An 11,301-nucleotide genomic window follows, 5' to 3' on the forward strand; every position below is an offset into this window, starting at 1 on the left:
AAACAGTCCCCAAGGGTTAATAATAATTATGTAATACCATACAATAATGAGGTGAAGGCTGCAGTCTGAATAATCACTCACCTATGACATTATTTTTATGTTTTATTTTTTGTGGGTGTTTTTAAAAAAAAAATAGTAAACAAAAAAAAAACATGCAATACGATACAAGGAGTGGTCACTTTGTGATCTCAATAACTGTGCAGCCATTGCCCTCATCTTCCCTGCACCTTCTCTTCATCTTCTTTTGCCACAGTGCATTCTGGGAGGATGAGCATAGGTATAAAATATTAATTTTGCTCCTCTGCCTGGTCACAGTATACCAGCCCTTCCTCCATGTGTCGGTCCACAGTCTGGTCACCTTGACAGAAAAGCCCCACAGTGATCATACAGTTGTTGGCGTTGTTGGTGTTGGTGTTGTTGTTGTTGTTGTTGTTGATTTCATTGCCAAAACCGATGTGATTTAGTTTTCTTGCCTTTAGCTCTCTGATCACGGGGGCGTTGCATATGAGCAACATCAGCACGCAGGTGAAAACAGCCAGAGTGATCACAGCTGCCTTCATCGTCCTGATGAGTGCGTTAGTGTCCTGAGCCTGGACGAAGTACTGGACCACAATCCTCCGGTGCACTCGACCCTTCACCATCTCTACCGTCTCACAGGTGTAAATGCCAGAGTCAGAGAAGGAGGGTCTGATGATGAGACCCTGGCTGAGGACAGTGTGACGGGGACCAGGAGGGAGGATGCTGTCAGAGAAACGCCAGCTGATCGGGAGGTTAGTTTCAGGGTAGCATGGGAGGAACTGAGCTGTCTCGGTGATGAGGTGGACAACAGCAGGTTTCTTTTCCACTGAGAAAGAAATCAAACTAATTCAGACCTGATGAATTTTCTAAGGCCACGCTTAGATGAGAACTGTCCTACTAAAAACAGAAAAGTCTTAACTTTGCATTTCCAAAAAATCTGTGTTCATATGATAACATTGTGAAAACTATCCTCATGTAAACGGATCCACAAAAACAACCAAAAACACTGTAGTCTGCATGCCAGACAAGTAGTTGGTGGAGTAACTTTGTAATGACACACCATAGAAGAAGAACACCACGCACATGCATGAAGTGTGGTCATGACGTCACCATTCTTACAGGATCCGCACATTGTCAGTTTATGGGAAGGGGTTGTGTTTTCAAAAGATTACACCCTGGACCCAATTTCAAAAGTTTGTATTTTCAGGCCCCCAAAATGCTGTTGTGTGAACGAAAGGTCAAACTGCAACAAAAGTTTAACGTTTCATGCAAGAACTGTTGCCATGTAAAAAGCCTCTGATTTTCCTCTAATATTTATCTCTCAATAGATAATACGCAATGTATTGCATCCTTATTTTAAGAATACATCAACCCCAAAATGACCATTTGTGTATCAGTTACTTCCCTGTGTGCGAGCTTGAGCCAGGGGAGTGGACTCAAGTCACATGTCTTGGACTCAAGTCAGACTGAGGACGCATTCTTTTCCGAAAGAAATCAAACAAATGTTTTCAGGTTTCAGGGGTTTAAATGCTCATGAAAGGTGTCTGACTGCAGCACAGGAAAATTGATGTCAGTCTAGAGGTTAAAGGGTTAACTTACACTCAGACATCGGGCACATCCAGACATCTCCATTGGTCAAACTCTGTATTCTGCAAGGAGAGAAATACCACTTTCAGTATGAAGTTCTCAGCACAGAATTGCTCCTGTATGAAACACATTCCTGGAGGTAAAAGGTCATAGAAGATTTGACTTACATAGACCCAAGTGGTGCACCAACAACTGATGCACATTGTCTCCTGATGTTGTCCCAGCCACAGTACGGGTCTCTAGCAAGAAGACAGTCATCACATGATGTGTAGCAGCTGCAGTTCCTTACATTAACCTGAACAGCAACGGTATTGGCGCCACTGTACAGCTGGCCCTGCAGACACACAGGTCACACCAGAGTCACAGCTGCCTCCCGACAAGTTAAATTAGAACTCCGTAAAGATCAAGTGAGTAAAGATTTCCTAGAAATTTGTAAAAATAAAAAAATGAATAAATAAATAAAGAAAATAATAAAACGGTAAAATTACCTGATAATAAGTGACAAAAAAGAAAGTAAAAATAAATAAATAAACAATAAAATCCTTATAAAAATGATGTTAATATATTTTCGATTATATTAAATGTATAATTATAAAACTAAATAAATATAGTTAACTGAACATTTTCCCTATATTTTGATAATATTTTTTTATCAGATATTAAATATTCTTTTTTTTCCAATTTGTGGAACATTTCCTGCCAATTTGCGCTTTACATTTTTTTCGATTTTTTGGGGGCGTTTTTGCCTTTTAATTGACAGGACAGCACAAGTGTGAAATGGGGAGAGAGAGAGGGAATGACATGCAGCAAAGGGTCGAGGCCAGAGCTGAACCCGCTGCAAGGACACAGCCTCTACACATGGGGTGCCTGCACAATCTACCAAGCCACCAGACGCCCCATCCACCTATATTTCTAAATAAATCACACAAATCTTCTCAGGTTTCAGAGATTTAAATGCTTGTAAATGGTATTTGAGTGCAGCACATGAAAACTGATGTCGATCCAGGTGTTTAAGGGTTAAACTCAAGTCTTGATGGAAACCATATTGCATCTGAATGAGGAAAACAACCTTAGTGACTTGAGCCTTACTGTTTTTGAGGAGAACTGGAGAAAGCTAACAGGCTGAGGAGTTTGAAACAGCTGCAGCTCCTCAATGATGCGGCCGTCCTCGCCATCAAACCTCACCGCCTTCTGCAGCCAGCCTGAGTCTGAGGAAGGAGAGTCAATCCAACATGGAATTCATTTATAAATCCACTTTATATGTGTTTTTGGTGCAAGTGTCTGCACACATTAGTTGCATACCTGTGCCAATAAGCATAACTTGATGCCGTTGTCCGTCCGGTGATGTGATTTGGTCAACAACAATTTTGGTAAACCGTGTCCCTGTGCGGACCAGCAGAGGTTTGCCAGCTATGGGTGTGACGGCCGCTTCCATCAGAAGATGGTTCTTCACAAACAGCAAGGTTTTGTCTGAGAGATCCAGAGAGGTCATCACACCCTGAGCCCGCAGTTCATTGTTAATGCACTGAGCAGACAAGACAGAAACACATTATATTGGATGCTATCAGATGAGACTTGAATGATGGATACGAGTGTCATCTAAATACATCTTTCAATAAAACTCAATATAATAATGAAGTGTTCTTCAAGAGGGGGTTCACACTTAAAGGCCAATTGAATCGGTGCAAGTATCACGCATTGCTTCACTTTTCCAACAGGTGCTGTTTGTGTTTACAAAGATAAAACTGAACATTTATTAGATGAATATAGTGAATCAGCTTAATGAATTTACCATCTCATTACCATTGTCTTTATTGTGATAAATGCATCATGAGGTTTTTCATGACCATTTTAGAGTTAAAAAGCCCAATGTGACACATATGTCAGCACGATATCTATCTAATATGTTTTATATTAGTTTGTTCAAGAAATGTGGTCACAGCAGCTTAAATGTCACATATGACTTGTTATTAAAGCATTAGAATTGTTAGTTGGGTGAAAGCTTACAGAAAAAAAAAGGTTTTGAAAATTAGCGAGTTCTGTCACACGTGCTCACTGGGCACACCACCATTTTGGAAGTGATGTTGTGGGTACACAAGTGCACACACAGTCACATGACTTCACCAGTATGTTCGGTAGATGTCACTTAGGGTCAAGGATAAAGCTATATATGGAATTTTTCAGAAAGTGTGTGTCACCATGGGTTCTTATTAAACAAGACCAAACAAGGCTAGTGTTATCGCACGCCCTAAATTGTTCTTGGCTTGATACCTACTGAACCAGGGTGAGGGAACGGCTCCTCTCCTGTGTATGTGTCCCAGCTCCCAGTATCTCTCTCAGTCAAAAACCTCCCGCTGAACACACGGCTGATTTCTGACAGCTTGTATGCACAGACAGCAGACAAGCTACAAGCACCTGAGGACTCCCTGTGACGGATCCAGAAGAGATTTCCTGTTACTACCACATTTAGAACTCCATCATTCAACATCAGCTATATACAAACATCATAAGCAACGAGGTATATATTGTGGAGAAATGCAACTTACGAGTTGGAGGTGAATGTGGCATAGAAGATGCTGTTCCTCCAGTTATTCTGGTTTCGGAGAAGGAAAGCATCCTGGACCAGAGCTGGTGAGCCAGCATCACCGAATGGACAGTCCAAACGGGCCTTCAGGAAAGAAGTCCACTTTCTCTGCAGGGTCATTTTGCCTCCCAAATCACCCTAAAACCCATCGATCAGTATCAGCTGACTTACACTTCAGCTAGTGCAGGTGTTTGAATCTTCTGTATCAGATGACTTGAGAGACATACCTTACACACACGGGCAATCCTCGACACCTGGATGTTGTCATGACGTTCCTCTACAGCGCTCTCAGTGAAGAACAAGAAGACATTGTCGTCTTCACCGTCCATGCTATTTTTGCTTGCTTCTGCAAGGCTTATGGAGATCATTGTTGGCTCTGAACCCAAATCAGTGACAATGTATTTTCAGAATTCATCAATCAGTCTCACTGTACCTTATGTTGCATAATTATGTTACTGTTCAAGTGCCCATGTATGAGCAGCTTACCGTTGAACCAGGAGCGTTTCATTTCAGTCTTGAGAGGGTTTGGTTCATGTCTCTGAAACACCAGTTCTGTGCCCAGAAAGTTGGAGGAAGTGGCCGAATACAAAGTGTTTCCTGATAAGTGTAAAGGAAACAGCGGTTGTCAAAACTACCAACCAACATTTTTTTTCTGACTCTACTTTTTACAGTCGGATTTCTGTTAAACAGAAATATCCATGACAAAAAATAACACGAAGTGCTAAGAAGAGCCCAGTCACCAAAAGAGAAAGTTGGCACGGTAACCCTGCAAACCACATCGTATGTTTCTAAAGAAGTGAAGTATTAGCCGACTTTGACGTAGGGAGGTGGAGGTGAACTCTTGGGTGGACCCCTGCCAAGCTTCAGACCACCATTCAAGACTATAAACAACAAAACCAGTTGTTTTTTAGCGAGTTGTTTTCTGCTGAGACGTCATGTTTCCAAATGGGCTTGCACCACTAAAACTGAAAATTTTAGCCAAACATGATCTTTCCCTAGCCATAACCAAGCGGCTGTGGTGCCTTAACCTAAACACATGATAACCCCAGGGTTGTTGTCACAGAAACTGAGAGTTTCAATGTATCCCCTACATACAGTAAAAACATACAAATGTAGTGTATCCATGGTTAGCAGAAATGTACAATGAAAACATTTATTTTGGCGATTGAGCTGCTGTAAATATTGTACTCACCATCCATAAGGGAAGCAAAGCGTTGGTAGGGGTCAAAAGGAACTTTCCCCCGACCCACCAGCTTCTTTCCCTCCAAGGACAATTTTCCATTTGTGAAAGTCTGTTGAAGAGGACAGTAATGTACACAAGACTCAAGTAATCAATCAGTTCCATTTTTTTAAAAAATAGGTTACACATTCACTTTCTTGTCAGTATCTGGATAAGATGATTAACGCCACTCTCATTTCTGTAAGGCAGAGTCAGCAGATGGCTTAGCTTAGTTTTGCAGAAAGTCTCCAAAAAGCAGGAAATAACTCGCCCTGCTCTGTCCAAAAGTAACAAAATCCACTTACTAGCATTTCTGAAGCTTACTAATGAACACGTCATTTCTTGCTTGCTGAATCCATAAGTGTAAAATCTGTTTGCAGTCTTTGTACTCAGCCCAGTGAAAATGTTGGATTTGTGTGTTTCTGCAGAGATTTGTTACATTTGCATGTTTCATTCGCATCACATTGATATTTCTAAAGTGAAACAGTTTCCATTACAGGTATCTGAGGTGATTTTCTCCTCAGGAGTGGGATGGGACGGTGGATGGTGAGACCTCTGGCAAGCGGCGACCCTTATTCCAGAACTGTCATGTTTTTCTACCTTAGGTTGTGACATTTCGAGCTTTGGTTGTAACGACAATAGTTTTTATTTTATGCCCAAACAGCGCACAACACAGCAGCTATTCCCACAGGTATGGCATTAGATATCTGTAACTAAAGTGGCTTACCATGTAGTCACATGCAGGAGTAAAAGCATTTGTCCCACAGACAAGCATTTTACCGTCCTGCATTGTGTGTAGAGTCCTGATGAAGTTATCACAATCCTGTGTGAAGAACAAAGAACATGAATAAAACTGTTTACTGCAAGCTGTGTGTGATGGTAAAAACTGCACTAATAGCTGATGAAATTCATTAAATTTTCACTTCTCACTATACCTTCGTGTCCTTTCCCTTCATTTGACAGAGAGCTTTGTCTGCTGAGCGGACCGTCCATTTAGCCTGGAAGAAAAGAGAATTGGGGATGACTAAAAAGCTCGTGTTTAATGTAAGTGGAGATATAAAGGATGTTCGTTGTATTGTGAAATAGATTTTAGAGGTATCTTACATACAAAAACTGTTTTTTTATGTTATTTTTGTTTACAGGTACATCTTTCTTTGTATGTGTCTGGGAATGCAAAAACTCAAGAACTAATTCCTGCACTCATGACTTTGTTTCAGAAACAACAAGAAAAGTGCATTTTCAGAGTGTACAGCAGCCCAAAAAGCCTTAACACAGGTCTTACCTCACTGGTCTTTTTGGTGATGTCATCCAGGCTGAGAGCGAGCACCTTCCCTCTGGCTCCGGCCACAAGCTGGCCGACGTCCTCTCTTATCATCAAAGAGCTCAAGCTGCCAAAGCCAGACTCTTTGAACTGTTTCAAGTTCATGTCTGAAGCAGACAAAAGTACCAGGAGCTGGAGGTCACGGCTCACATCCATCTATTATATTATAGTTCAGCTGTCAAGAGGGTTATTTTTCATACTGTATAGACCTTTTTTTGAATTATTTTTGCTGCTGCATGCTGTCCTTTGTATTATTCTTATTATTCAGTCTCTGTGGATAATTATACCTTATACATAAACTGACAGAAAGAAATTAAGAAAGAAATTAATCAGCTTAGAAAATATTTTTTTATTAGAAGCTAGGAAAAAAAGTTCAGAAAACTATATCTATTATTATCAGAATTATATATTTGAAATTATGCTCAAGAATAAACTTTTTTTTCAGGTCATTAACTTGCTTTTGTTTTTTGTGTATGTGCTGGGTTTTTTTTTTGTTGTTTATTTAAGCCTAACTTTCTAGGTTTTGTTGGTGATGTTTAATTACTTTCTTTATTACTTTTTTTTAAATTTCTTAAAACATGTCTGCGTCATTTCTTTTTAAGTTGCTCATTGCCTTCTTCCCATGTTTTTGAAAGAAAACAAGCCAATTTGCACAGGTTTCAAAGAGTTAAAAAAAACTTGCTTACACACCAGTTCAGTAGCAGATATGTTCTGCTTTTTTATGATTTTTTTTTTTTGCTCTGACAACACTTTGGTTAACATGTGGCTATGTTTATGTACAACAACACTAGGGTTTTAAAAATATCATGTTTTGACTTAAAATGTCCAAAATTCTTGTCAAAAAAATACCCACCTTTGTTGGTTTCAAACATTGGTCTGCTGCTCCGTCTCTTTATGAGAAACTCAGCTCATATACATGTAATCCGAAATACATCATTAAATGTATGAATGTCACATATCCTTGGTTTGCAGAAAAATGTACAGTGCCAACATTTTTAGGCCAGTACATCTACATCAGATGGCTTACCTTGGAAGGAAACACTCCTGCGGGGTTTGCTGTTTGCTGCAAGGCCATCACTCATGATGAGGAGGAAATAAAAGAACACCACAGGAGGTCTTATCATGGCCTATATGTGACAGGAAAAACACAGAGTTTAGACCAGACTTCTCATTTTTGAAGTTGTGTTGGCAGACATGTTGTCCTGTATCACCAACATTCATGCTGTTCACTCAGGACAACAGCCATAATACTTACTGCTCTGCTTCACCACACTTTACAGGCAGTTTGTACTTTTAGCTTAGCTACATGTATTTGACAGCTTTAATTACCCGTTAGTTTGCAGATTTAGATCATTCATACAAAATCATGCATAACCTGGCCTACCAACCAGGGGTCTATCAGGGATTCCATTTAGAACACATGTGACACATGTTGCTGAGAAGTGTTTGAATGCAAACTAAGTGACAGTGTCATAAAAATGCAATCAAAGAAAAGTGTCACAGTATAGTATGTCAAAAAAAAGTTGTAAAATTGTATGTCATGAAAATGCAAAAAGTCATAGTATAAAATGTCCCAAAAAATGTCACAGTTGATGTCATAAAAATGAAAAAAAAAAAAAGTCACAGTACAGTATGTCATCTAAATACAAAAACAGTCATAATGTGTCATCGAAATGCAAAAAAAGTATAGTAAACTAACATCACAGGATAGTTAATCATAAGAATGCAAAAATGGTCATCGTATAGTATCTAAAAAAAGTGTTATAGTATAGTATGTCACACAAATGCAACAAAAAAAGGATGTATTATGTAAAAAAAAATGTAAAAAGTCTTAGCATGTCTTAAAAAAGCAAAAAAAAAAAAAAAAAAAAGACATAGTACAGTGTGTCATTTAAGAAATTGTATAGTATGTCCAAAGAACATCATGGTACATTTTGTTATAAAAACTGCAAAAAAAGTTTTTGTTGAGCATGTCAAAAAGGCATTATGCCATGCATTATGTCATAAAAATGCAAAACACGTCATAGTATATTATGTCAAAAAATGCAAACAAAAGTAAATTACTTTCACTGACCTTTTTTCAATCAGCTATTATTTGACTGATTTGAGCTTCATGCAGTTCAACATGCAGTTAATACACTGATATACTGAGAGACATACTGCATATGCAAGTCCCGCACTGACGTTCATTCAAATGATAGGCTACTGAGGCCGACACAAAGAAATATTTAATGCTCGTGTGGCATATAAAAAGATAAAAGCAGGCATTTTTAAAAATAAATTAGTACATACTTAATAATTTTTTTAATTAGACAGCTGCATGTTCCCAATCACCACGTGTTAAACACTGACTCAGGCAAAATAAAACTTCATTTTACAAACATTACAATCAGAAATGGAAAACTAATTAATGGTTCACCAAACTCCAAAGCTGTTTACCACCTGGAAATGCTGGTTTTAGTTTAAAAACTCTTGTGTGACATTGTTGCATGTGTTTTGACTGTAACAGCTTGTGATGCACCTGCCTCCATGCAAAAACATTTGGCCCCCATATGCAACAAGTAAACATGCATCAGTTGTAGTTATTAGGAAGTTGGTAACAAGTAATTAAGGTCCGAAATATGTCAGAATATTTCCACATTCTTTTCTCAACACATTGTAATTACTGCATGAAGCTTTCACGGTGAGGTTTGACAAGATTGTTGTTTCTGTTGTTTCTGAGTTTTTAGGTCGGAATTACACTCTAAGCAGAGTGTCTTAATGAAGGGAGTGATGTTAAATCATAATTCAGTCTATATTATGGATTATGTTTGCATCAAGTAAAGCTGATCAAAACACACAAACTCATTTCTTCATTTATTCCTGCTGTCATCGGTTCCTGCCGTCATCGGTTTTTTTTTTAAATCATTCAATGCGATTTTAAATGTATTTAATAGCGCAGATGTCATGTTAGCTTTTCATATCTCATTTCATATAAGCTCGGAGAGGATCTAGTGTTGTTTCATATACGGGAAATAGACATTTTTGCTGTTTATCCATCTATGAGTAATAATGTAGAGATAATTCTAAAGACAACAACATTTCATAATTGCTAATAGAAATTTCTTTAAGATTTCAAGTAGTTTTGAGGGCCCTCGTGTCAAAACCGTTGGTCCTTGATGTGCAAAGGAGGTCATCAGTCCACCTAAAGACCACTGCTAATCACAGTTTGTCTCCTATTGATACTCTTACAATCTCAAACCACTGGAGGGGGCAGCTAAACTTTGATTTTCCACATGACACTTAGACTATGACTGGAATGTAAAGACAAAATCACGACGAGAACAATGTTTGTTTGTTTGTTTTCTATCATAAAGTAGGATTTACCTTACTTAAAGATTCTTGTCTGGCTTTGCAGAGAGGTATGACAGAATGACACCTTTACTATATAATTCTGAGAGACAAACCTTGCATTTACGTACAATGCATTCTCAACAAATAGCTGAGATGTCTTGGTTTTAACCCCTTTAACAACCCCATTTTAAGCCTTCTACACACAGATAATACATCCTAAGTTATGATGCAATGCATTAAAAAAGAGGTGGGGTTCTAAGTAAACCAATAGCAGTGTTTAAATTTGTCACATTACTTTCTATAGGCCATTTTGAAACACTTTTCTGCAGACATCATGGACGGGAGGAGCCTCACCATTTGACGCCTAAAAATTCAACAAAAAAAGTGTTTTTTTGAAGTTTTTCAACGGGAAAAAAAATATACACTCAACAATAGGTTAGTTAAGTTCATTATCATGTAGTTTCTTGCACTGTAGTCGATCAATAAATAATAGAAAATGTTAAAAATGTGTACGTTGCCATATACCGTACCATTATGGATTGCTAGCCTGGCATGTTGATAACATTTTGTATATAGGCCTACTTTGCAATTGCATTGGTGTACACTGATCTTCTATAGTCTATAAACTATAATAATGCACTTTGTGAGTCCTTTCCACATTGCATATGATGATTTTTGACACATCTTTCTTCCATTTACAGAATGAATGCAATTTTTTTTATGGTACATCGCGTAAAAAGGCTGAACTAGCCCTCCCACTAGATGATAGTGAAGATGACAAAGAATTCAGTGACGAGGAAAATGAGCTGCTGGAAACACAGAGTGAGAGTGATGAAGACAGTGAGACGGATGAAGATTATGAGCCAGAGAATGAGGACAGTGGGGACAGTGAGGACAGAGACAGTGAGGGCAATGGAGACAGTGAGGAGAGGGAGGACAGTGAGGATGAAAGTGAAGTGACAGGTATTACCAGTAAGAGAGTGTAAAATGGGTAACACTTTACTTGACGCCTGTTCAGGCTACTGGAGATTGTTTATACTATAACATGAGTTTTAAAATAAATGTTACATACAATTTTAAACAAAACTCTCATGTTTTCATTACTTTCCATTATGGTACGGTGTTGCCATATGGCAACGAACCCTAAAAACTACTAAAAAAATAATATTTTTTGAAAATGTCTCTTCATTATGTTTACTTGGTCTATTATAAGACAAAAAAACACCCCAAACATTTTTT

The 11,301-nt window shown here is 38.4% G+C and overlaps 1 protein-coding gene across 1 annotated transcript; it reads right to left on the reverse strand.

The window, feature by feature from the left end:
* Positions 1-287: 287 nt before the first annotated feature.
* LOC121954149 (semaphorin-4E-like) lies at positions 288-7,853 on the reverse strand. The gene is made up of 14 exons (XM_042501490.1): positions 7,757-7,853; positions 6,691-6,836; positions 6,344-6,406; positions 6,136-6,231; positions 5,382-5,481; positions 4,676-4,786; positions 4,417-4,565; positions 4,152-4,327; positions 3,881-4,031; positions 2,908-3,130; positions 2,695-2,813; positions 1,773-1,939; positions 1,618-1,667; positions 288-844 (listed from the first exon to the last, which is right to left on the reverse strand). The coding sequence occupies exons 1-14, from the start codon at positions 7,851-7,853 to the stop codon at positions 288-290; spliced, it is 2,205 nt and encodes a 734-aa protein (XP_042357424.1).
* Positions 7,854-11,301: the final 3,448 nt, after the last annotated feature.

This window comes from Plectropomus leopardus, chromosome 14, assembly GCF_008729295.1.
Source record: "Plectropomus leopardus isolate mb chromosome 14, YSFRI_Pleo_2.0, whole genome shotgun sequence".
In the NCBI taxonomy this organism is placed as follows: Eukaryota; Metazoa; Chordata; class Actinopteri; order Perciformes; family Serranidae; genus Plectropomus; species Plectropomus leopardus.